The sequence below is a fragment of the Aythya ferina genome, assembly GCF_964211825.1.
Source record: "Aythya ferina genome assembly, chromosome: 7".
Lineage (NCBI taxonomy): Eukaryota > Metazoa > Chordata > Aves > Anseriformes > Anatidae > Aythya > Aythya ferina.
Genome location: NC_140302.1, coordinates 766,398 through 793,902, shown reverse-complemented (window position 1 = coordinate 793,902; position 27,505 = coordinate 766,398). Strand labels below are relative to the sequence as shown.

Below are 27,505 nucleotides of genomic sequence, written 5' to 3'. Positions count from 1 at the left end.
CTTTAATTAACTTTCTTTTGTCTGAACTGGACAACCACAAAGAGCGTTGTGCGATCCTTTTAAGGCCTGAGCACCAGCACGGTCATTGCCGGATCACTCGGATGCTGTTTTCAGGGCAGCCCCTCCTGCCCCCTCCCCTGCACCAGGCTCTGCTGGGACTGATTTTCCATGCCCTGCCCTGCTTGAGACCAGGGTCAGGTTTGCTTCACTGCCTGTGTTTGCTCATAGACGCTTTTCTGGAAAAGACCAGTATTAAGCCTGAAGCAACTCGCTTTAAAGCAGTGGTTGTCAGACCCTGGTCAGAAACCCTGCCTCTGCTGCTTGTTCTCTGCCTTTGCTTCACGAGCACCATAGGTGTGCCAAATGCAAACTGCAGAGGAGGTCAGGGCGCTGCAGATGAGTGTCAAAGCTGCCCGTGAGTATGAGCAGAGCGGGCAGCGATGCTGATGGCTGAGGCAGCGGTTGGCTGTCAAGCCAGGGCTCTGGCACGTTACAAACACTGCTCTTGGTGTCACATTCCTTGCGTGCACCTGCCAATTCTGCAAAGTACAAACTTTGCCCAGGGAGAGCTTCAGATGGCTTCTTGCTGTTCTGTAAGGATGTTGTTTCTTAGGAAAGCAATCTGATTTCTTTTTTCCTCCTTTGCAAGGCTGTAAAAGTAAGAAATGGGTAATGATGGATGAAAAGTAACCACTGGGCTCAGAAATAAAATATATGCTAATTCATGCATTTGCCTAAATTGCACTGAAATGCTTTGGTATAAGACTGTCCTCAGGGTTCAAAAAGGAGGGTGCCCTTTATGTATAGGGTAAAGCTTTATTTGGCTATTACCATTTACTTAGCCCTTAAATAAAAAATGTTAAAGAAGAAATGAGCCAATGAGCCAAAAGTCGATGACATTTACCAGGAGTGGAACAATTAATCCCAAATTATATGGCTTGGGCATGGATGTACGTGATGGGGGTGACGGTGGAAAAAAGCAACCGTCTAAAATAGAGATGAGCAGCAGCAGGACGTGCAGTGAAGGAATGGCTCGGGCAAAACAGCGCTGGTGGCAAAGGGGAAAGCAGAATGGGATTCTGCCCTGCAAAAGCACGGGCAGCGTGTTGCACCTTCAGACAATTCTGGCCGTGGGATGCCAGCCCAGCTTCCATGCAGAGCCCCCATGGCGATGCCCTGGGGGTGTCACCGCGGTGGGACCCCTGCTGCCTGGCAGGGCGCTCCCAGACAAGAGGGGTGGCTCTGGGGAGAGGGGGTCGCTCCCCCCAGTTATTTTTCATTCAGTAAGATGGAAGTCTTGAAAAGAGGTTTTCCCAGCAAAGCAATTTCACAGGTTAATTATTCAAAATGAGTCAATTTCTGTTATTGCTACGGCATGGCAGGAGACCCTGTCAACAGTGACATGGTTCCCTCAGGGTGTCTGACAGCTCACGTTTTGTCAGCTTAAATATTGCTTCTCTCCTACGGCCAGTCAAAATGATGGGAGGGATGCAGCTGAAAGACCCTCACAGGCAGCTCCTGAGAGGGACCAAGCTGCCAGCTGTCTGGCAAAGAATGCCTGGCTTTTGCAAAGCAAGAACTCTGCACAGAAGCGAGTCCCAGTGGCCAGCAGAGCCTCTGGTATGGCTGCAGAGAAGCAGCAAGCCCTGTCCCTGCGCTGAAGAGAAGCAAGCGACAGCCCTCGGGACACCCTGCAGCCCCCCACGGGGAGGTGGGCAGCAGGCTGGGGAGGTGTCAGTGGTGGCAGTGCCACCCGGAGGTGTCACAGGGTGCCAGGTGGGTTGTTGGGGGTCACCAGAGCTGGTACGGGGAGCTGCTCTGCTCCAAACTGGAGGTCAGCGTCAGGCATCAGATCAACGTCCCTTGGCTGGATTGATTAATTAGCTTAAAGGCAGGGTCTGACGTTAAACAGGCATACGTAAGAGCGAGGAAGAAGCCATCCTACCCTTGGCACACAGAAAATAGTCTGGGGTCATGGTCTTGCTCAGAGCAGCTCTAAGCTCAAGGATAATGCCAGGTCTGTTGGCAGCAGCCACCTCGCTATAAAAAGGTGACACCGGGCTGCCAGTGCTTTTGATTTACCACCTTGATAGATTGGGTCTGCATTATTTTAAGGGGCAACTACCTCGTGTTAATGTGAAACCTTTGTTCCATGAGAACGGGAATGCTGCCAGCTGTGGGGGCACTTCGCACTTTGAGGTGTAAAAACTTCCCAGCTGCTGTAGGACGCAGTGGCAGCAAGCTGCCTTCCTCAGGCAGCTTCATTAGCTCGCGTGAGCTCATCGGGCTGAGCCTAGGCAAATCCGATGCAGAAACCGGGCTGTGTTGTGTATGCCGTAGTGGTCTGAAGAACATTCAAATGGGTTTGGAAGAATTTGCTATTTATCAGTTTCCATATGGACAACAATTTATTTTAGAAACCTTCCTGTTCTTAAACCTGTGAATTAATCTGTTTTCTGGGAGACCTTAGTTCAGAGATGAAGAGTTAAAAGCCACATTAATCACTTGGTTTCTGACAGTGCATAAAGTTGTGATGCATCTAAAAGCCTTCTGCCATCCCAGTTCCAAGCAGCCCTAGAAGACCTCAAACAGTGAACTTTGAATGGAAACTCTTAGAAATGTAGTAGTCCCTCTGTTTTATGTTCCAAAAATAAAAACACTTGAAGTAAAAATATTTTAAATATTTTAGCTTTATATATGAAGGAGGAAATAAAGAATTGCTATGAGAAATGTCTGGAAGAGAACAGTATGGGCATCTCTCCTTCTAGAAAGCTGTGGCTTTACTGGACATTTAACAGGCTACCTCCACCTAAAACATGCCATTGACATGCACAAGATGAAACTGGGGAGAAAGGAAAAAAGAAAACAAACAAACAACGACACCAAAAACTGTCTTATGATATTTACACCAGCAGGGATTTCCCTTTCCTGTCGAAGCAGTTGGCTGAATTGGTCAGTTGGTGAGAGGGGATGTGTGCTGCTGTTCGTCCTGCTGCATTAATGCTCCTTCTCTTCTGTTTGAATTGCAGGTGAAGCCAGAACGTCAGAGCAAGGTAAGACTGACGTACCAGGTCTAAGCTGTTTGTCAGTGACTATTCACAAAAATGATTGTAGAAATAACAGATACATTGATGCTAATGTTTGAACCTTTGTCCATCATGACTAAGGAAATTAGATTTCAGCTTAAACTAATATCAGAAGATATGTAGTAATTATTTAATAGTACCCAGAAATTAAACTGTTGATGTTCCATGAATCTGGCTGATTTAAAGTTGATTCTATTTCAAGCAAGGCTTAATTAAATAAAATTTTCTTTTAAACTGCTGAGTAATCTAGGACAACTTAAGACCTACTTTTATATCAAAGGTCTTTATTTTTTCAGGTGTCCTCTCCCCCTTTTTATTCTTCAGATGATAGAAGGAATGAAGAGTATCATCTCCATTTTTTTTGCCTTCACACCAGCAGAAGGGCACAGATAGTATTTTCCATAACGATTTGTAACACTATCAGTTTTCTCTGTGGACCTTGTATTCTCTGCAGAGCCCGCTGGGAGGTGGAGAGGCAAGGAGTAATTAACCACACATGCATGTATAGCAGCTGCCGGGAGCTTTCCCTGGGCTGGGCCAGGACAGCTTCTGGAAGGTGGCTGCTGTCGCAGCAAGAGGCTGCACTGCTTCCACACTTAGTGAGGCAAGTGCACATCTGGGATGGGTGTTAGCCTTAACTTTGACTCTGGTGTCCCACTGCCCTCCTGCACGGCTTTTCCTCAGCACTCAGGAGCCACACAGGAGGCTGGGCTGTCTTGTCTCTGCCCTGTGGTGTGTGCCTCCCCATGCGTACCCCTGCCAAGTTCATGCATTTCCTACAACTTTGTTGGGGGGCATTCAGCTCCCCATCCACCCTACATCTGGTGTGCAAGTACCCTGACTTATATTCAGGTTTTTCTTCTAGATGTGAGCATCCCAGATGCACGGGTTGACCATTAATGCCATACCTTCACTGCTTTTGCCTTGTTGACAGTGTTGAACAGCTAGTCCTTTGTGGAGAATTGTAAGAAATTCATAAACGGTGTTTTTGGTAATTAAATTTGTGTTTTCAGTCACTGTGAGCTGGTTGTAGTGAGAATGGAAGCAGGGAAGGTGGTTAGTGTGTGGAGTACCTTCTGCTACCCCAAAGCTACGTCAGAAGCTCTGCCATGTAGATGGTGGGAGGGTTACGTTTAACTCATGAAGACAACCCAGAAAAGACGAGATGAGTTCTGATGTGTTGTTCAGCCTTTCTCCAGTATACGAGCAGCAGATGGTTCATCACGTTATATTTTATTGACGTACAGGAAGTGATAGAGGAGGTGTTTTTGTCACTCCTACTTGCTACAGAACCTATAAAAGTTGCTTTTAGCTGTTAACTGGTGACTTTAAATTGAGAACCTGTCTTGTTTAATGAGGAGAGGAAAAGAGGCAAAAATCGATGAGTAGGGTTTGTAAATATGTTACCTGAATCCCCTGGGTTTATTAGGTAGGATAGTCTTGCAGATAGCAGGAGCCATATGGAGATCCTTGAGGTAATTTCATGCAGTGTTGCTCCATACTTGTAATTCTTTGGCTGCACAGATGATTTTGTATCTGACCAGACTAAGTAAGATGGGTAAGTCGCTCATTAAGAGGATTAAAAGCTTCTGGCTAGAAGAACGCAGAGACCAAGCTTTCATGCGTGGCATGCACTTGAACTAGCACGATAAAAGAAATGCAAGAAACAATCTAAGCTTCATTTCTGACAAGCTTAGATAACAGACGGATTTGTAGCTGCTCTGTTTTAAATGAGAAATGTAAATGGCTTATGACTGACCAGTGAGGGGTAAATCAAGTTTAGAATATAAACAAATGCCTAAAAGCCACCTTTTCAACTTTCCTGTGGGCTGTTCTCCTAACGCCAGTGCAATCTGGAGTCGTTAGTCTATGAAATGGTTTATAGCCTTTGAAAGTTATGCCAAAAATTCACTCTCTGACAACATTGTTACCTCAGGGCACAGCAGCTCTACCTTTTGGAGCCTGTCTAGGGAGTGTTCTCAGAGACGAATGGGGACTGGAAAACGTTGCTGCAGTTCTTGGAAGTGCAGACAGAACCCAGCAGATGTGCAAGTGGCTTAGTTCAGTAACACGCACAGGTCAGCCCTAAAGCTGGGAGGTGTGTACAGACAAAGTGTTAATTTCTGGTGTCTGGGCACAGTTGGCATTTGCATCTGGGGGAGTGAGGTAATAGGGGAGGTGAACACATTAAAAAAAAAAAAAAAAAAAAAAGTAACAGCCGAGAACAGTTTAATTTCATATCCAGTGGTCATCTGTTGTGCCTCAGCCTTCAGCAGAAAGCTGCGTACACTTGATTTAAATAGTTTCTGAGTGACAAAGGCATAGGGGTGTCTCTGCTCTACAAATGACATTGCTTGCCCAGTTATATGCCCAAGGAAGTTTTTTCAAAAGCAAGGAGTTCTTAGGTACGTAACTTCCTAACTTCCCTGAAGTGAGCTTTGGGAACCTGACTTGTCCTAAACGCGTCTCCAGCTCTGCCATTGCTCTGCGTGCCTCGGGTGGGCGCCATGTGCTAAGTCTCAAATCTCAGAATTTATGGTAAAGTGGGGATTGCCAACGGACCTCCATGTCCTCACCATACTAAAAAAGCAAGGTGATATCCACGTTAAAAAATACAAATGAAAGCACACCTCTACAACCCAGAAGAGAGCTTAATTTCAAAAGGCTTCTTGAATAATACCTGGCACGTAGGACAAGATGCTTTAAGAGCAGGCAAACAACATTCAGGGCCAAGGCAGCTGTGGGCCTCAGAGGTCTCGTGCCTGAGTCTATCACTTACACTGTAAAGAGGCACGGTGGCTGCTTGATGAAATGGCACTCAGCAAGTTTCAGCTGGCACTCAGCATATTCTTCAACTGGGAAATTTCCTGTCAGCTGTATAACAGCTTTCATTGACTGAGCAGCAAAGGCCAGCATAGCTGAAGACAAGAAGCAAAAAATAATTGAGTTAGGGTGACGCCCATGTCTGTGCGAGCCTGCTGTAGTAAAGAGTGGAACTCCTCTTAGATTAGATTAAACTCTATTTCTACTTCAGCATATTTTGAGTTGCTGGAAGAACGAAGACTAACAGCAGTAAATCAGGGACTGAATGAAATGTGCATTTGAGCCAATTTCCCCACGCATCCCAGCAGCTTTACGAAAAACAGTCTGGTATTGGCACCTACCTCTGCTTTCATCCCACAATGCTTTGTCTTCTAAATACAAAATCATCTTTTTTTGCGAACTGAATTGTCACCCACGTTGATGACTTTCTCTAGCAAATCAAGTTGGTGTAGCACAAAGCACTCCATTACACGTCCCGACGCAAAGCTCGGTGCACGCTGGGTTGCAATGACACTAACCCCTTCTATACCCCCGCAGTACCTCTGTGCTGCCCTTCCACTCATCTCCGACAGGGTTGTATCAAGGGTTCCTGTTCTTAATTGTTAATAATAAAAACAGGGGTGGGAGCGAATACTGCGTTTTTATTTGCTGTTCTTGACCTTTCCCACCGCTGGGGCTCTGACTGGGTGATGCTGCTGTTCAGCATGGGGGATTTATCTCTGAAGCCTGTGGTGTCTCTTAAAAGAGCCACATCCAGGGAGATTTGTTGACTTTTCCTCGAAGCAGAGAAACATTCTCTCATTCTAACAGGATCAGAGTTTATGGTGCTCTCATCTATTCCAGCAAGTGCTAAATCTGCTGATACAGGGTGATGCCATGTCTGTTTTCCCTCTAAGCATTTTCCATAATAAAAGCAAAAGGAAATAATTGATGTGCTGCTTTTACTAGCCAATCTGTCCTTTCTTCAGCCTTAATAGTAGACACTGAAGCTTGAAAATGGGGTTTTTACTTCCATCAATTTTTGCCTACTCTTGTTCATCTCTCCTAAACCACATTACAAACAGAGTCCTAGGCCACGTTTCAGAGGTGACATATAAAACAATAATAAACCTCAGGCAGATTTGGCCCCTGTTGCTGAACAAACTAATAGCCGTGTGGTGGCTGGAGATCACAGTCCCTGAGAGAAGCTGTCAGGATTACCCATATAGGAAATTTAGGATGCTCTTTTCACTGCACTGCAGCCACAGCAGTGCCTCCAAAGATATGATTGCACCTAATGCCTCGGGCCTGTCTCCGGCTGCAGGAGGGGGTGATTGCCCAGCTTGTTGGGATCTGAGCACCAAGGGGTTGCGGGCTGTGGCTTACTGGGAGACTAATGGGAGCCAGCGTATGAATGAAGAGAGTCCAGCTCAGGAGATGGCTGTAAATGCATTAGCCCTGTAATGTGCTTGCACTTGAAATGCAATAGCGAGGAGAGAAATAACTCTAATTTACTTGCTGAGGGTCAGAAAGGGGGAGCAAAGCCTGAGAAATAGCAGAGTGGTGGACATAGGAGGTACTTTATATTCTTAGAGAAAAGCCCTGCAGAGCTGTGGGTGTATGGAATTCAAGCCAGTCATTTTTCATTTTATTTTACTTTTAATTGTGAGCTTAACTGCAAAGCCGTGAGAAGTCTCCCTGTGTTCACTCACCAGCAGTGGCTTGGTGCTTGGGGCGCTTCTCCAGCCCCCTCCTGGCTGGGTTTCTTGGTTTGCCCTCCTCAGCGTGCCTCAGTCATCTTGTTCACTGAATTATACTTTGGGACAAACCATGGTAATTTACCATGCAAACCTTGCTTTGAGCAACTTATGCATAACATGCGTGCCTGCATCACTCAGGTATTTTTCCTAAAATATAAGTGCTCATATTGAGATCGTGTTTTTGTATTTGAGAACAGATTATGCATAGGAATTGTTTGGCAAATATTTTTTTGAACAACGAATAAACAGTGGAAAAAAACAGTGTTCACTGACAATACACACACAGAGCAAAGGTAGAACCTAGCTACATTATTCATTACAAATTGTTCAACCAGCTCTAATGTACTTTCCTCCCTTCTCTTGAGGAAAAAAGCAAGGAATATGCTCTTCAATATATTTCTGTTTGATTTCTTCTCTCATTGAATAGGCTTTACATTTGAAAATTATGATCTGCTGCAGATAAACTTTGTGAAAATTGCCTATTCCTTTATGTCAACCGACCATTATGTTTCTCTGCCCTTATATCATGCTTTTTTTTTTTCTTCCTAAAGAGCAGAACACTGTTTCCAAATTCCCAAGGTGCAGATCATTACCCTAGGAGCATTTCAGAGCCAGAGCTCTGCAAGGGGAGCCATCTAGGAGGCTTCATGCTGCTGGTGGAGCAGAAGCAGCAGAAAAGCTGTTGTGCTGTTATTTTAAACAGCTGGGTCTTCTCTTTGATGAGGTTAATAGACCCGTGCAGGATTGACTGCAGCAAAAAGATGGTTTCATACCCTTCTGCTGCTGCTGGAAAATGTTGTTTCCTCTTTGTTATTCATCAGTGTGAGTTGTTCCTCCCCGAGCAGTAAGGGCTGGGGAGGAAATGGAGACTAGGGCATCCTCAGGGCTGTCAGAAACAGAGTTTGCTCACCTTTCAGTGCTGTGTGTTGGTGGAAGTGAGCCGTGTCTCCAGCCGGCCCTCAGAGCCCATGCACGATGCAGGCAAGAACTGAGATAACTCGTTATCATCTGCTCCTTGGCGCTCGCTTTGCTTGTACCTCCCAGCACAACAGCAAAAGCTAAACCTCAAAATAAGCGGCTGCACGGATAGTTTGTTTTGTGCTTTTTCCCTCTGGGCATCCTCAGGGATCCTTTTTCCTCCACAGCTTCTGAAACCTGTATCTGTGGGGCATTTAGCATTGCTCACAGTGCAGTCGCTTCCCGGAGCTGCGTGCAGCCAGGCCCCATGGCTCAGCTCCATGCCTGGCACCTGCTGCAGGCTGCCAGCGTGCAGCCCTAAGGAGCAGGTCCTGCACGCCAGACCCATGTTTTCACAGCCCCTGGCCGCGTGTCCCAGAGCCAGTGGCACACATATTTGGTTGCTTTGGCTGGTGATGTTTGAAGTGATGTAGTTATGGCACACCAGTGCTGTGTGTGGGTTCGTGGCTCAGCAGATCCGTGCTTATCACCTGCCCTTCCCCTGGGAGAGAAGAGGGGCGAGCCACGGCCGCTTGTGCAGCTGGAGATAACAGCCCCCCGGGGCTCACTCCTGGCGGGGAAACGCATCTCTTCCCCGCTCACCTTCCCCCTCAAATGCTTGAGGCTGTTGCCATTTTGAGGTATTTGATGTAAGTAATTCTTGTCTTGTTCTTTGTGGGGTTTTTTTTGTTTGTTTGTTTTGTTTTTGGTGGCTTTCTCAACACGATAATTAAAACAAATTATAGCTTCAAGTGCTTCAATATTTAATGCTTCCCTCCCAGCAAAGTCTGGGAAGACATAGGCAGAGAAACAGACAATTTTCTATTTTGACATTCTGTGTAGTAAGTGATATCTATTCTTCCTCATTGGTTATTTTTATCTACTTACTCTTGTACTTTCTTGCTGCTCTGCAGCTTTTCTAAACCCTTTCTACAGCGAAAACGAAACTCAGAGGAAGAAAGTTTTTCAGCTTTGGAGAGTTATGGTGTTTCAGTTGCCCTTTTCAAGAGTGAGATTGCCAAAGGTAAAGAAAGGAAGAAATGACAGAAAAAAAAAGCATCACTTGTTCCATTACATTCAGCAAGAGGTTCGTTTTATTTAGCTTTTTTAAGCTCTGCTATGGAATTTTCCAGTGTGGGGGGAAAAAAGAAGTGTCTTAAAGCTGATGTCCTAAATACTGAGCATTTGCTGCTGTGAAAAACTTATAACTGAGAGAATTCAGTCTTTCCCTGCACCAGCATTTGGATGATTATCAGGGAAACAGTTCCAATAATTCTATGGATAACACAGAATTTGGCTTATTGCTATGCTGCTTCTGGAAGTTATTATCCCTATTCATATTCATTAGATGGCATGAGTGTAGTTTGAGACCAAAGGTTATTAAGAATCAGAAAACAAGCAGGAGATTGGGATTCTCGTTTTCCAGAGATCGTTCTGAGCTATCATGGGCGGTCATTTCACCTGGCTAGCAGGGTAACTGGCATTTGATTTTTTTTTTTAAATTTTTTATTCAGAGTCATTCAGTAGCTTAAGGTCCGAGCCAGACATGCCTGCAGCTGTCCCTGGGCTGTTTTAGCTCTAAGATGCCTGTGACCATGAGAAGGAAGGGCTACATGTACATTCATGGTGCCACTGGTGATGTTTGCCTTTTTAGCAAAAAGTCAGATTGGGGAGGCCTTCTCCAACATGCTGGGAGGCGACATGGAGCTTCATCGTGCTTTCCCTCAACCTACTCCTTGTAGGTTCTGGTGCACGTGCTGGATATCTGCTCCCTCTGCCTCACGCTGTAGGCCTTACTAGGTGATGAAATGCAGCATTTTATTTTATTCTTGTTGTAGGGCATGTGAAATTCATGCTTATTTATATTTGGATGTAAACATTATATCTAATGTGCTTTTACTGCCATTTGTTCCAATTAAAAAAAGGTAGAAATGCATAATCTAAATGCAAACATGTACATGACGAATTAAACAGGGCTGCAAAGAATAGCTGGTAAATTAGCATTGTTGCTGAACATGAAATGCTATGGGGGAAAAATAAATTCATACAGAAGGGGAAATGGAAGAAAATACTTCTATTGTGAAACAAAAACTGCAAAGGAGACAATTTTACCATAGACTTCCCTTCTGTCAGAACACAGTACAGTAAGTTCTTGTGATTCATAAGGAAATTCTTACAATATATTTCTCTGTAGCTTTTAAAATGCGAAAGAGCTTTTAAAGAAACTAGGGTTACTCCTCCAAGGAGTGTCTGCCACGTTGTGCATTCTGAAATACCTGCAAGTAGAACTCCCTGGCCGCATGGTGCAGAAAGGAATGATGGCTTTGCTGTTATGAATCAGAGAATTGTGTGGGTTGGAGAAGACCTCCAAGATCATCTACTCCAACCTTTAAGATCTTCAGAAGAACAAAGCAAGGGACTAATAAGACACTTGAGACAACTGCTAGCTTTTCAGCAACATCGAGCTCTATAGCACACTACTTCTGAAAGCCTCCATGACTTCCACATGCAGCCCAGGAAGGCTGGCTCGTGGCAGCCTTTCCCAGAGAACGAGTTGTGAACTTCCATAATGCAGCACTATCTGTAGCCAGCTCTGTTCCATCAGCATCAATCCCTTCCCCTTAGGGACATTAATACCTTAGCTTTCGGTCACATAAGAATGACATGGTAGGATTACGCAAAAAGCTGGCAGGAGCTTTCTGTGCAAATGCATTTGACCAATTTTGAAGAAATCTTTTACTGGTATATTTCCAGATGGTCTTTATGGCTGCTGGGAAGGGAATGGGACACAAGGTAAAGGGAGAAGAGAGATCCATTGCTTAAATTCAGCAAATGTAAAAGCAAAATGTAAAATCTCAATGTAACTTCATGTACAACTTTAAAAGCAAGCCTTTGTAGGCTACCTAAGATAAAGCTGCACAGAAATGTTCTTACACAGGCTTAATGGTGCCACATGCTAAAGCACAATCTGTTCACCTTCATGCTGGCTGAGGCCACACGTAAATGCAGAGGAACAGGTCTCCCTTGGTCCCAGAGGGAGCTACTGCACACGCACAACTAATGAAACTGCTCCGGACCTGGGTCACCTGGGTCAATTCATTTTTTAATTCAGTTATAGATGGAGTTTCTTGCTGACTCCACATACATCTAAGATTTTTCTCTTTCTTTTTCCCCTGAAGCCTGTCCCCTTCCCCACACTGAATATTTGGCAGCATTGAACTGCAGAAAACAGATACCTGCACTGAACATCATCAGGGCTATGAAACCGATGCCTTTCTTTCTCTAACTCCCTATAATACTATCTGTAATAGTCACAGGAAATACCTGATCTTTGAGAGCTAGGAAATGTTGGTGTGTTCAGTCACAGAAGTCAGTTTAAGATACACCTCGTGATGTCGCATCATTGTGTGGTTCCTCCATCGTTAAAACCACCTGCAATATTCCAGCTCCTTCGTGTATAACAAGGAAGTGGGTCCAGAGAGGGTGCTGAGATGAGAGAGATCTGAGCTGCTTGACCGTGCAGATTATAATAAAGATTTATATTCTACATTAGATCAGTAGATTAGATTTTTTGTAGTAGTGGATTATAATGAAGATCTCATTCTTCACCGTTAGTAAAATTATACCAAACTGAACAAATATCAAAGCAAAAGGGATTTCCAGATACCATAGACTGATGGCTTTGAGGAAGATGCCTTTGTTTTACAGCAGTTGTTTATCTTGTTAGTTTTATATTGCAAATCTTGCATTTTTCTTTACTTAGTGGTGCATTGAAAGATGAACATATGTAGGTTTTCACACCATAATCTCATTTGGATACACTCGAGCAAACAATCTAATTTTAGGATGACTTTTCCTTTCCCTGTCTCCCTTAGTGTTTTTCAGAATCTTCTGCAGGCCACCACTGGCAACATCACCTCAGAAAAGCTTCTAGATTTTGCTGGATAAATACATCAATCTAAACCGGAATGGAAATGCATTGTAGCCAAGGCATCTATTCCCGAGTTTTTGATGAAAAGAGTCCTTGCTTAATTGTCTTATTCTTACTTTCTCTTGCCCCGTCTTTCCTTTTAGGGAAGAGCTATAGACCTGCTGGCCAAAACAGGAGTTCCTATGACTATAAGTTGACTACAAAATTCTCTTAGCACTTAATCGTGAATTTTTCATTTCTTCAATATTTTCACTTATTTCTTTTTCACTAGTTTTCCTTCTTTGCTATTAACCTAGGCTATCTTCTTCTGTGATAGTATTTGTTCACCTAAATATTTCCATCATTTTCAGCAGCGCTGCTCATGATTAATTCCTTTTTGCACGACAGCTAATCTTCTGGCCACGTACTGTATGTTGGCAAGTGGTTAGGTGCTTTTGCTCCCACAAAAGCTGATGAGGAGAACAAGTAGCTTGTCCTGGCTGCTGATGACATTGGTATCCTGGAAACTGATTTTTCTCCTAGGATGGAGATTTTTTTTTCTCTTTCTGGATAGAAAAGCATCAACAACACTTCAACAAGCACATACAATGCAGGGAACGTTACAGAAACCTGCAGCAACTGCGAGGTCTGCAGCCGAGGGCTCTGTGCAGGAACCGCTCGGGGCTGGTGCTTGCTGCGGCTGCACCCGCACACTGTCCTGCATCCCGTGTCTTTTCTGCTCATAAGCTCTGCCCCTTTGCGGTATATTTTAATGATAGGAAAAAAGCAAGCTGTCTCAGTTTCACTCAAAACAAAGCCACCAATCCCCCAGTCCTTACTCTGCAATTGTTCTCTGTGGAGGCTGAGGGTTTCCCATCTGTTGAGAAGCAGCAGTTGTCTTAGGAACCAGGTTGAATGGGTGCAAGGAGAAAACAAGAAACGCTTGTATCAGAAATGCAGGTGCATCCATCTCATGGCTTTAAAGGGTACTTAGTAACAGGGAGGGTGATAAGGAGCTCCTGTGTGTCCAGAACCTGGTTCCCAGAAACTTTTCCTGCCTCCTGCTAGGCCGATTAGTTGTGTGCATTACGAGGGCGGCATTGCGGCATCGGTGCAAAGTTACGCACAGAATGCTAAACGGTTCTGTCCCTATAGTGTTGGCTCTTGTCCCTTCTTTTTCTCGGAAGCTTCTCATCCTTTCTTGCCTTCAAGGACAGTATTTCATTTTGATTTGTGGGAAACAGTGAGGAAATGGAGATCTGAGTGATCACCCTCTGAATTGTGTGTCCTTTACCTTTTAGTAGAGGTGTTAGTTCACATCTTCATGAAGGATGTGCTACGTGATCACAGAAAAATAATAGATTTACCTCTTTTTAAATGCCTTTTATCAATTTCCTCTTGCCATAAAGCATGAATTATTGACAAACCCCAGGCCTTCTGTCACACCTACCTTTCTGGTTTAATAGCCATCTCCCACATGCCCTTGTTGCTATGGTGCCCCATTTCACAGCTGCGATGCATTATATATTGTAATAAGTGACATAAGCTCAAGGCAGCCAAAAAAAGTCAGCACGGTGACAATTAATAACTTTGAATTCTCGGCTTAAGCAAAGTTCTTTGAGGGCATAAGGCAACAAAGGAATGGCAGGAATGGCAAAGCTGCTCATCAGGTGATTCCCGCAGTACCTACCATGTGGAAATGCATCCTGGCACAAAGGATTTGCCTGGAAGCAGCGAGCAAAATGTTGCACGTGGGCAGCAGGGAGACATTTCTCAGATATAGGTTATAATATTTTATTGACACTTTTAGATAAAAAATAAACAAACAAAGCTGTGTCTAATGCCAATTTCCTTCTGGCTTATAAGTATAAAATTGGCAGAAAATGTGACAATCTATATTATGAGTGAGATCTCAGACATCTTTGTGCAGCAGTTTGAAATGAAAAGTCTGGAAATTTTCAGTGAAAAAAAGAACAACAAACAGGAAACTTTGCATTACCTCTTCCCTTACAATTACAACTCCTGCTATGTATCTTATTGTGCAGGGAACTGCCAGACAAAACAAAGAAAATGAAGATTTCTGTCTTGGGAATTGAACCTTCGATGTCTTCTTGTATAAGGTAATGAGGTGACGCTATTGCTTGTTTAAGAAGCTAATGGGCAACTGTCCATCTAAAAGGTATTCGCAGTCACAGGTGTATTAACGTGTACGGCCATTGTTATACAAATTGAAAATTTAGTAAAGCTACATTTGCGAGTGGAATATTAATATTAATAAAAACAACACATGCATTATTAATATGCAATAAAGTGAAGTATGCATATATAAGGTAGCATTTGACAGCAGCTGCTAGAAAGAGTTGAGAGAAGTGGATCTGGAGGTAACTCAATGCTTGCTGTGTTAAAACACAGTTGTGGGGCTCCTTTTAGAACAGGCTTACTGCCAAAGCCATCTTGAAGCAAAATAGAGTAAAGTTGGCCAAAACCTTTGTTTTTATCTCAAAATGCAGAGTATGGAAGTTAGAAATAACCAAGGTCTTGATGTATAAGTTTCTCACAACTTGCTTAGACGGAAGGGCAGCCCCACAGCTCCCACAGTACTCAGCTGGATGTTCTCTGGAGGGCAGCAAAAGACCTGTGGTGGAAACACCCACCGCGTTTTCAGCACACACTGCTTCACTAGTAACCAAATGGTGAGAACTGAGCAACTCCCTCACGAACCTTTTAGAGAAAATGCTGTGTCCAAGGAAACCGTGGTGCACTCTGAGTGTTCTGGCTGTGGCAAGTTCCCTGCAAGGCAAAACCCACTTAGGAAATCCTCCAAAAGGAGTTGTGTCTTTTGTTCACATCGTTATTCACATTTTGCTGAATCCTACTACAGCCATTGTTTTTTGTTTTGTTTTGTTTAAATGGCCCCATTTTTGCTGCCAGGCGCCTGGTGCCCGTGTTCAGCTGGCTCACAGCCCTGCCAGCCCCAGCCCGCAGCGCCTGGCACCTCTGCACCTCTCCTGGCGCGGTGGCCAGGCTGGTGGCGGGCACCTGGCACCCTCCGGAGGCTGCAGGGCTGCCTCTTCCCGCTGCCCTCCTGCCGCTGGCACACGCATGAAGCAGGCGTTGGTGTCTCCCTTACTTTTTCCCTCATGTCATCTTGTTGTCTCTATCTAGCGAGCAGGAGTAACCTTAAAAATAACCCTTGGGAAGGCGTCTAACAGCATCTGCTTTCTGTCTTTAACCTCAGGCAGACTGTTGTCAGCAAGAGACATGTTCTTAATGATTTTTTTCCCCCCATGACAGCTTTTTTTCTGTCAGATAGCACTGTTCTGAGACCAAGAGACATAGGCTGTATTCCCAGCTTTGATGTTTCTGGGCGCCTCTCTTTATCCCTCTGCAGCCCTCCCACCATCCACCTGGCACCTCAGCCTCCTCCTGTCGGGCAGTGACGGTGCCTCCCTGTGCACTTTGACCACTCACCGAGTCTCATCTGTGCTGTGCAAAAGAGAAATAACAAAACTAAAGGCAGGCTGCTGGTAACACCAATCTCGATATTTCTTCAAAACATCCTGCTGAAAAGTCTTAGTATGAGGCCAGAGGGGAAGATAGCCAAAAGCACAGGCCTTATGTTACCTGGAATTAAGGTGATGTGTGTGCAAGTGCATGGCGACTGCCAGACAGAATTTAGCTCCAAGGAAACTTCTGATACTTTAAAAAGTATTTTTGAACCAAACTGGACAAAAGGTCACATTTTGAGAACCTTGCACTAAAACGCTCCCCTAATTTGGAACTGCTGCTCTTTTGGTCATGTCTGATCATTTTCAAGAGTGTAAAAGGGACTTCTTGCAGGGAAAGAGAACAGATATCTTTTTGGAATAGGGTCAGAAAATTATGATACAAACATCAAATAACATCCATTATTAAGTAGACTATATAAATAGCAATTACTGCTAAGTTCTCTGAATCAAGAAATCATTGAATAATTTAGCTTAGAAGGGAGCACTGGGAGGGCTAAGTATTCCAACCTACTGCTCAGAGCAGGGCTAGCTTCAAAGAGCAATCTGGTGGCAGAAGGCTCGTCCAGCCAAGCACTGAATGCTTCCAATCACAGAGACCCCACAGCCTCTTTAGACAACCATTGCAGTGCTTAGTATTTTTGTGGTGGTTGGTTTGTAAGATCTCCTTATACCCAGCCCTTGCTGTGTCTTCTGAGGACTTCCCCATTCTTTCACTGCCCTAATTTGAGGAGGGTGTGGCTCTGATGTCCCTGTAACCCCTCTGGGTGGTTGAAGCCTGCAGCTGGTGGCCCTTTTTCCTTCTCATTTCAAGGCAGAACAACCCCAGCTCCGTCAGCCTCTCCAAATATGCTGTGCACTCCAGCCCTTGAGCACAGGATATCAATTCCCGAGGGTATCAATATTTCTCCCCTAGTCATGGACAGGTTTTAGGACACTGCATGGGTGCTGTGGCCTCCCAGGTGCCCCATGGAGGGAAATCATTCCCAATGTGCTGGCTGCCCTCCTGCTATGGCTGCCCGGGATGAGGCTGTGGGACTTGCATTTGCCTCTGCAGAGCTCCTTGAGGCTCCTCCAGCTCCATCCTTGAAGCTGTCCATGGTCCCGAAGCAGCAGCCCTGCCCTCCGATAGATCTCTGCCCTGCAGTTTGGTGTCACCTACAAAGCTGCTGAGGGTGCGTATTTTTCTGGCTATTTGATGGAGAAGCATTAGCGCCTGTGTTGACTCCTGAGGATGCTGCTTGTAACAGGCCACTGGTTTGAGGCACTGCCCCTTGAACCCAGCAGTCCAGTACAGTATCCCTGCCTAAAGAGAATTAATCATGCTTAAGTATAATTAAAAATCAAAACAAATTGAGTCAAAATGGGAATGCTAATACGTTTTCCAGTATTGAAACGGCGTTTGATCCTTCTTTGAAACGAGTACAACTTATTTTGATATACTCACCTTTTCTTTCCCCGCTTTTCATTTTAAATTAGGAGATTCCTTCTAAATCATTGCAATTTTTAAATAAAATGAAGTGGGCAGTGTTTCAACCTGTTCTTAAAGTGATATAAAGATATAAGATCTAAAATCAAGATATAAGAATATTCTTTTGAAAATGTAAAAGGAGAGTTTCAGGATTATTAGTATTTTTTTAAAAACAAAAAGCCAGATACTGCAGCCAGCGTAGAACTGAAATTATCAACGCCAAAGAATAATAGTCTATTACTCGGTTTCCTGCTTTTATTAGCTTGCATGAGTATTATGACTGCCACAGAGTATCTGTTCTGCTGGGGATGTGTTTGACAGCAGCCAGACAGGTTCCCTCTGCAGAGCCGGCACCAGGCCGGTATCTGAGCTGCTGCTGCTGCTTGAAATTCGACAAGGCATTTCTCCAAAGCCAGTCCAAAGGTGGTAATAGCCAAGATTTATCTTGGTAATTTTGGTCTTGGCCCACTGGAAATGTTTTTTAGCCTTCAGACATGCTGCTGGTCAAAGCTTTCCAATGGGATGTGAGCCATAGACTTTCTCAGTCGTTGTAGCTGAGTTATTTTGCTACTCAGCTATGCAGAAGCAGCAGGCCTTTAGGCTAATTAATAAATCATCAACGCATTTGTGGTGTGAAAAATGAAATATTTATGCTTGCCAGAGTAATATTTCTGTCTTGCAGCCCCATGCTCTGTTGATGCCTGATGGAGGATGAAGTAAATACCAGCTGGTGTAGAATGAGCAGAATATAATTACTTTCTACAAAGTTAACTGAATATTAAAAATAGAAGTCAGAGAAGCTGGCAAAAAGAGAAATATATATATATACATTGCCTGAAAGGCAGGGCATAGCCAGTACATGAAGGGAACACTTGCCTAACTAGTGCCATGGGGATAGAGAACCTGCAGGATCCATATTGTGTACAAATGTGTCACACCGAGGTCTTTTCACAGAGCAGTTAGTGACCAGCTGGAGTAGTTAAAAGGCCTGAAGGGAAGCCAAGGATGCTCTAATGTTCCAGTCGGTCATCATTAGGGGACCAGTGAAGGACTTAAAGCATCAGATGTTGTTGCTTTTCTAAAATGTGTCCACTATTAAAGAAAAAAAAAAAAAAAACTTCTAGGATTTAAGGCGAGCAGGAGCTAGTTTTGCTCTTTCAGTTCTGACACAATAGTAGATTTAAGGGAGCTGTGCTGGGTGTGATTTTTGCAATCACTGCCCCAGTCCTTCACCACGGAGTGAATGTACGAGCACCAGGCCAATCAAACAGCTTGAAGAAAAACATTCTCATGTAGCAGAGGGAGGATTTAACCCCTTATTTGAAGTGGAGACTCTTTACAATAATCAGCTAAGAGCAATCTACACAAGAGGCTCATTTTACATGCTGGCAGTTACAATCAGGGGAATTGAAAGAGCAAGCCATCTACAAAGCTATCCAGACAGGCAGAGGGGTGGCACTGTGCAGGTCAGACATCAGCCTTCCCCCCCCTCCCAGTTCAAATTTCAGACTTTTTTTTTTCCAGGAAAATTTATTCTGACTCTTTCCGTTAGGCCTGTGTGCACAGTCTGAGGATCTGATGAAAGCCAAGTGACCAAAATCCAGGAAGAGCGCTCAGTTCATGGATTTTCTCATTTGCTTTCATAGATATGAGAGATCGTGTTGCTCAGGTGTTCAAGGTAAGTTGAGCAAATGAGCTTCTGAGGCTGAGCCAAACCTCCATGCCAGACCCTTCAGGCTGGTAGCACGTGCTGTTAGATGTGTTCACATTCAGTGATTTATGTTAGAGTCAATAGGGAAGGACAGACTTCTAACCTGGATCATTGGTCTGTCTTGCAGTGCAGCATTTATCTTAAAATGGAAAAGGAACATACTATTCCCATCTGGTCCTGATGTTTCTGAAGTCAGGCAAGTTTGCATACTAACAGTGGTCAGCTCATCAAACTGTTCCTCCCACATACCAAACGTAACATGGGGAGCATTTGATATGACGAGAAATAAAAAAGGTTAACTCCTTGTGTCTTTTCTGTGTTTGCTGTGGAGTATGCTTACAGCAGTAATGTCGCTGTTTAGCAGCACAGGTGCCCTTGACGTAATCTCAGGACTCACGGGATGGTTGGGGGGGCAGAGACCTCTGGAGGCCACCCACGCCTACCCCTGCTCAAGCAGGGCCACCAGGTCCAGGCAGCTTGTGAAGACCTCCAGGGAGGAGACCCCCATCTCCCCGGGCAGCCCGTGCCAGCGCTCCCTCACCTGCACACGTCGGGGTGCCTCCTGATGGACTTGTGACCGACCCTGTGCTGTGGCACAAGGCTGTCCCAAGGTAGGGGCTCTCTGCCCTCCAGCACCTTGCTGGAGGAGTGCAGGATGCTGGAGCTTTTGCCACTTTCCATATTTTTTTTCAGGAGGAAGTAAATTTAAATCTCCTAATGATACTTTATAAAGATGTTAGACCTTTTGAGAAAATCCCTTGAAATAGAAGAATTACAGAAGTAGCAAACAATCTCCTCCTTCTCCTTCTCCTTCTCCTTCTCCTTCTCCTTCTCCTTCTCCTTCTCCTTCTCCTTCTCCTTCTCCTTCTCCTTCTCCTTCTCCTTCTCCTTCTCCTTCTCCTTCTCCTTCTCCTTCTCCTTCTCCTTCTCCTTCTCCTTCTCCTTCTCCTTCTCCTTCTCCTTCTCCTTCTCCTCTCCTCTTCTCTCCTCTCCTCCTCTCCCTTTAGAACTAAATGTCATATTTTAGCTCCATGCTTTGTGTTTGCTTCTACAAGAACAGACAATTTAAATGTCAGTTATTATAGCTTGTCAATAAATTTCAGAATCTAAGCAAATCTGGCATACATGACTGACAGCTACAAATTAATTTAGCTTTGTTAAATAACCAGCCAGCACGGCAATGCCATTGCTGACACGCATCAGGGTATAACACTAGTAATTCAGAATGTGAGCTGTTGTGTTGTCGTGAAATACAAATTATGCAGATCTCACTCCTCTCCTAGGAAGAGAGAAATCTTTGAGGCTGTGATGCCCGTTTGGCAGAGTAATCAGTAATCCAAAATGCTCTGTGGTTTTATACTTAACAGAGCAGTGGTGTGGTTTAAAATAAAGCAGGCTATCATCAGTGCATAAAATCATAACCACTAGTGTGGATGGTAAAAAATAGTATTTGCTGCATAGAAAGAAAAGAAATATTGTGGAAATGAAGGCACTCACAAAGTTAAAAGTCAGTCAAAAGCCAGCAGGAGCTACCAGTAGGTAATCAGAATTTTTGAATATCACGTCATTTATTTAAGCACTTAAATAAAGTCACAGCCGACTAAGTACAGGTGTGTGTGAAACACTAGGCTATATCCACACTGGGGTGTTGTACCTGAAAATAGTAATAATATTAATGATGATCTTCCACATTAGAATTACCAGATGCTTTTGTTGCAGAGTATATATGATAAACAAGTTTTTTGACAGGAGCATTATCTAAAAAAGAAAACAAAGAGGAACTGTGTAAGCAGTTGTTTTACTCAGAGCAGGTGGCCAAATAGGGATGATCTAAAAATTCCCAAATCTCTTCCTTTACTGATGTTTTTAGTCAGCTGCATTGGGTTGTAACCCATAGCAAGTGCACAAGGAAAAATCGGTGTTCCTGTCCCCGTCACAAATCGGTATTCTCGTCTTCAAGGGCATCACGTTGTAGTCCTAATGAAGTAGGTCTCGTTGCCTTCAGCAGGGTTTTCCAAAGCTATTGGGGTGTTCAGGGCCCCCTTCCCAGTGTGAAGCGCTGTGCAGGGCCGCTGCCGCAGGCCCATGAGTTGCTCTGCACCTGCTGAAGATTTATTGAGACGTGAGCTTAGGCATGTATATGATTAACATTCACACTGTGCTTTACATTGCTGCAGTTTTGGTGGCTGGGTTGGGTTCTGTTGGTGGTGGTTTTGGGCCTATTTAGTTTAATAACCACATGCTCTTCCCACACAGTTACGAGTGATAAAGGTTGGTAGCGTCTTTCACTCTTCGGTTCAGTCTTCAGTCTTTCCTGTTACGGATTTGTAGCATGAACATTCTTTGATACTGGCGGGATGGTGAAGGTATGATACAGCTATGAAATAAAATTGGTTTGATCACTGCTGCCGTAAATTGAGCTGGAGCTGCCCTGTATTAGAGCTGACACAATGGCCATTGCAACCCTAATTTGTAGGGAAATGAATGCCACTGTATGAATTCCATTCAGATTCTCTAGCAGTGTTTCACTTTTTTGGTTTTCTCATGTTTTGTTGTTGTTGTGTTGTTATTTGTTTTGTTTTTATTTAATTTTCACTGTTTAACAGCAAAAAAAAAAATCTATCTGGATTTATCGTAAGGCTACTCCTTCACCTGCAGAGGGATTCAGGCTGATACATCCTCTCTGACAGAAAGCATTAAGTCATTAATCTACAAGAAATGCAAAAGGCCTCACTTATCTCAACTGAGTGTTAGTCCCAAGGTTTAATGGTGCTGGTGCAAAATTTAGCATCGTTAATTATTTCTTGGAGACATGTAGCGATGTTTCTGTTGTTTGAATCACTTTAAGAGGAAACTCAGCAAAAGTTTACTCAAGGGCTATGAAGGATCAAATAATATTCCAGTTAAAAATTGTATACCTCAGTAGAGAGTCTAAGTAAATCGGGGGGAGATGTGATTTGTGCATCTCAGAGGAGAAATAAAGATATTATAGGAGAAAGAGAGAGACTGGAACATTTTAATAGTCAATTTTATTTAAAACCATTCAACCACAATATGACTAATTTACTCTTATAATTCATTTGGACTTTCATAGGTGTTGTGAGAGCAATATTCCGAGGGGAGAAAATGGCAAGGTGGCTCACATTTCTCTGTATGCTCTAGCAGCCACCCCAGCAAGTATTTTAGGTAGCCTTTTCTGTTTGTTCGTCATTCGTCTGGCTCAGCATCCTTCAGTCAAACGACCGTAGGATTTTAGTACCAATTGGATCTTCCTGGTGCTGAGCTGGAATGGAAACTCCAGCTGTTTCCTTAAGGTCCAGAACAGGAGGAGGTCTTTGTTTGGATGGAGATCGCCATGCGGCAGCCTAGGCAGAAATACCCACGCAGAGAGGAAGGCTCTTTGAAAGTCAGGAAGTGCTTTGAAGGCTTTGGATACCTGCTTAGACATTTTCCCTGGCTGTAATCTTAATAAACCAAAGTTGTTCTATGAATATTCCTTTCAAATCATTCCTGTGATGTCTTCAATTTCAGTCACAGGAGTCTTATCATGCATAAAATTAATCTGTTACTGTGAAGAATGCAATATTTACCACTGTTAACCTGTTGGGTCATTAGGGTCAGTGCTTCATTACCCTCTCCAGCCCGCCCAACGCCACTGTAACTGTGCATTTGATAGCCATTGTAGTTAGCTGAAAATGTTCTGAGATTCTTCCAGTTCACATGCCATAAACATATCAGATTTTATTATTATTTTTTTTCTGCCTGGGAAAACAAGCATCCAGGAAAAAAAAAAAAAAAAAAGAAAAAGAAAAAAAAAAAGTGTGGTATAAATAGAGTATGTAATGAAATTGGCCTAAGTTGGAAACTCATCAAGCTGGAACTCAGATGCTGTAAACTCAACAGGTAATAGACAAAAGGTCATCCTATTTCATGGACATTGCTTTGAGATAAAATAGCTGTTAGAGTTAATAATTCTCACTATAAATCTTAATAACATAAAGAGCTTGGTTATACAGCTGTAGTTATTTTTATCTCAATGACCTTAATTATTAATGTGAACCCTTCATTGTAACAGATTTTCCTCTATCAGCTGTGTATACCCAGAGTATGGAAGTCCCCCAGATGACCACTAGGGAAAGGAGTAGGTACCATTAGCATATTCAATTTGCACTGAGTACCTTAAATCTACAGTGAATCAGGTCTATCATAATGAGGCTTACCATCAAATCACAATATTGCAGGGGAGCCATATGGACCACAACTAGCATGGAGTCAGAGCCTGGCTTCAGCCTAGCTTTCAGACCAGAAGGACTCCTGCGACAGAGCAGCCTGTCAGGAAGAGACACAGAGTGCTCACGTAACACATCTAGTCCTGACGCATACTGCCTTTCCCTCCTTACTCACAAAACCACTCCATTTCTGAACAGAGACCCTGAAGCTTTGCTCCAGCCTGGGAGTCTTGTACACCTTCTTTCTGCAGCAGATTAGTGCTCTGTCACCGAATATTAGATTATTTACTTTTCAAATTATCTATTTTTGGAAAAATAATGAAATCAGGATTCCTACTTTAGCATGTCATCATAAAATAACCTTTGGTGCAATTACTGAATGCCAAGAAGAAAACTATTTTCAACTCCCTAAGAGTTCTGTTCACAGTATTTGAAAATATTAACCTTTATATACCAATTTATGTCTTCCTCCCTTTTTATCCACCGTGTAAAGAAGTAGTCTGTCACTCACTCAAAAGGTCCATTTTTCATTTCTGGGCAAATGATTGAACTGCAACCTTAACAAATCTGTACATAAATATGAGAATACTCTCTTTATTCCTGTTTCTGATTTTTCACATGATCTAAGAGATTAGCATACTAAGCACTCAGGATCTGGGTTTTTGAAGAACACAGAGTGAACCACTAAGTAGATCTGATGATCTAAAAAAAACAATAATGCCTGCTTTCCTTCTGATGTGTCTTTCAGGAGCTCAGATTCCTGAGCATACAGATCGGTCTTTAACCTTTCCTGGGGTTATATTAATGAGTCTTCTCTGAAAAACCAAAAGCTTAGTATTTGGGAGATTGGTAAACTATCCAATTCAGACAAATATATATAAGTGTAAATATATATAATATGACAGAATATACGAACCTTTAGGTATCAGCTGATAGGCATGCTGTCAGCAATTGCTTATAGGTGTGAAGAGGTAAATAAAGTTACATTTTTTAGACCTTCAGAGCTCAAGATGCTAAGTTCTGTGCTCATTTTTTTTCAAGAAAACTCTTGCTTTATGACAAAGAAATAACATTTAAAATTTTGTTATTTCTTATGATTTTTTGTGTTAATGAAATTTGCATTGCAGTAGGGTACTTATTTGCAAAGTAACTAAGAAGACTTTGTAATGACAAGCAAATGAAAAATAACTTTTAAAACATTCTTCACTAGCATCCCAGATTTCCTGGTGTTTAGTTAAAGACGGAGCTACGTGAACTGTTATGCTTTATTAAGTGTCGTAAGTAGAGAAGAAACTATGGAAAGCAAAAGTAAAAGATTTGTAAGAAACTAATAGAGTAAAACTTGCAAATTTAACATGGAACATTTCAAGTTTTCTCAAGTAGAGATAATCAAACCTTGCTAATCTCTTTTACAAATTCTCATCACATAGGGATGACTAAATTAAAAGCAGTTCTTAGTATGTATTAGGATTCACTACCCATACTAATATGATAGATCTTTTAAACTATTCGCTTCAATGAGTGTTCCTTTAGTATGGTTCAAGGCATCCCGAAAGCCTGCAGTAAGCTGACGAAGGTGCCTTTGAATACTTTAATTATGCATGGCCATCTTTATCCTATTTAGGCTGAGACTTATCTAGATTACATGATTGGTTAGCCTTTCAGAACAAGTTGACCCTTAAATTAAAATGTTGCCTCTTTGAAGACTACCAATCAAATTAAAACAATCAGTCACATTTTAACCTCTAAAATGAATTGTTTTTTAAGTGTTCTCTTTTAATGATCAGTTCCTACAAAATAATTTATAATTGTCAGTGGTCCACACTAAAGAAAATCAAACTCAATTGAAGACTGAGACTGTGATGAGCCTTTCTCTCAGAGCTTTCTGCTCTTTAGAGCTATGATTTTGGTAGGATCACAGAACAAATTATAACAGGGCCACTCTCTAAACTGGGTCAATGGCTGGCATGAACTAAATAGCAAGCCTGAAAACCCGTCCTCTTCTTACCACTGCACAAAGTCTTCTAACCGTACTGGCATGAGCTATTCTTTCCCTATTTATTACAATCTAGCAAATGTGGGGGGCTTTCCAACATAGTCCAGAGTCTTTAGAAAAGTTTTCCCACTATTTCTCTGCAGCTGGCACTGAGTGTAACCCCCATGGTGGCAAGCTTCCTTGCTCCTTTCAGGTGTTTTGCTGGTGGGATCATCCATGTTGCAGGAGACTCCCTGAGCCCAGCAAGGTCTGTGGCTCCAGAGACACCACTGTTTTCTCTTCTCCTCTTTGCAAAGGTTAAGTTGATCCATAGGCAGCAGATAGGACAAGGGAGACATATTTGCTTTCTTTTCATTTTGTCTTTCTATATATTCTCTTTAACAAAATGTGTTCTGTTGCGTACTCTCACAGTACAGCTAGCTGGCAGCACATACTTCGGATATTTTCATGCTATTGCACATGCCACGTCGCTTTAACACTAAGAGAAATTCATGTCTGTGTTGACAAACTCACAATTAACAGCTGATGTAAAACTCTAGCATAAAACTTCCACATCACTCCCTTAGCATATGATAATAATGCCTATTACTCATATTGATTTAAGCCTTAACATTGAAAAAGTGAGTTTTTATTAAAAAAAAAAAAAAAGGTGTTTGATTTAAACCAGAGTGTTTCTCAGTATGTCTGCAAAAGTTTTAAACTTGGGGGATAACCTGGCTACTACTTCCAGAATGTCTTATTCTACATTTATTTTTACACAAATATGATTAGTACATTTAAAATATTACTTTTCTGTAAAATCGCTTGAAACTAAAAACAAATTTAACAAACGTCTGCGTGTGCCATGATGCCAAGAATCCATCTTTCTCTACTATTATCAAATTAGGCTATGCAAAGAATGTTTCACAGATCATTAAAAAAGACAGGTTATCCTATAGACCTGCCAAAAGGAGAAGTTTATGATCAACAGATGAATTTAGCAACTAAATAACACAAAGTAGGGGTAGAGAATGGTATGCAGTGAGACTGTTTCTCAGACAAAATTACTAAAAAAAGCTGAGGATTTCTGGGAATTGCTTCTCCTGTCATTGAGATTTCCATCACTTTTTCTGACCTATTTTATTACAATTATACATAGCATACTTGAGATTATGTACATTACAGTCAGTAATCTGTATGTCTGCACAATTACAAATCAGTATGGCATTAGTACCTGAATTTAGCTACATCTATTTCCATATTTCCAACATACACAGGCATAGGCTAGAACATGATGAAGTCCTGGAAATGGTTTGTATTTTACACTGACCAGTTTAATTTAGTCTCAAGCTTGAGCACAATATGCACAGGCCCCATGAGGAAGCGCTTAGAAAAATGTTGAAAGCACAAGTAAACCCTGGTTGTTGGTGGGGTTATTCTTACAGCTTTAAAGTTACTTAGCTAAAGCTCTGGTTTTGATGCTAGCAAAACCTAATCAGGGTGTGCTTACCTGGAAAGATTCCTTCAGTTGCAAGTGAAACCAGGAGAACACTTAGTGCATGAGAGAGCACAGCATCAACAGCACTAAATACAGCAACAAAAAAATCAATAATTATAAATAATGAAAGTAATCGCCTTTAGTGTCAGCTCCCTGCCCACCTCCATAAACTTAAGGTTGATAATTTTAGCTGCCACTTCCTTCTTTCCCATCTCCTACACTGTACGCAAAGTTATATATCGTTTTTTATTACTGGGCCTCAGAAGTCCGCTAATACAATGACCTAAATACAGGAGGGCAGTTAGAAAAGCTTTCCCTCCCCACTTAATGAAAGAGTTATTCTGAGGCTCTGCTATCTAACCCAGTGATATCGATTTCAGCTTCTTACATGTAAAGTAGGAAATTCTCCGTGGAGTTGATTTGTACCGGCTCTTTGTTGCCTTGAGGTGTCATAATAATTCAGTTAATAGCTGAATTTCACCAAGAAGTTGCTTCTTGAGATTTTTTTTTTTTTTTTTAACAGGAGAAAGGGGTTTTACTGTTTTAGGGTTTCATCTTTTCAAGATTTTCACTCTTTTTGTTTTAATATTAACTTCCATT

General features: G+C 42.7%; 1 protein-coding gene across 6 annotated transcripts in view; it reads left to right on the top strand.

The window, feature by feature from the left end:
• LOC311439579 (uncharacterized protein) overlaps positions 1-27,505 on the top strand; it is a 377,995-nt gene that overhangs the window by 336,631 nt on the left and 13,859 nt on the right. For 2 of the 6 annotated variants that reach the window (XM_084525450.1, XM_084525448.1), the window contains 3 exons: positions 3,030-3,053; positions 3,383-3,690; positions 14,561-14,635. In XM_084525450.1, the coding sequence (XP_084381576.1) occupies positions 3,030-3,033 (4 nt within the window). In that variant the 3' untranslated portion in view covers positions 3,034-3,053; positions 3,383-3,690; positions 14,561-14,635. Of the gene's footprint in view, positions 1-3,029; positions 3,054-3,382; positions 3,691-14,560; positions 14,636-19,044; positions 19,755-27,505 lie in introns of those variants that run through there. The other 4 variants (XM_084525456.1, XM_084525457.1, XM_084525458.1 and 1 more) reach the window with 4 other exon arrangements.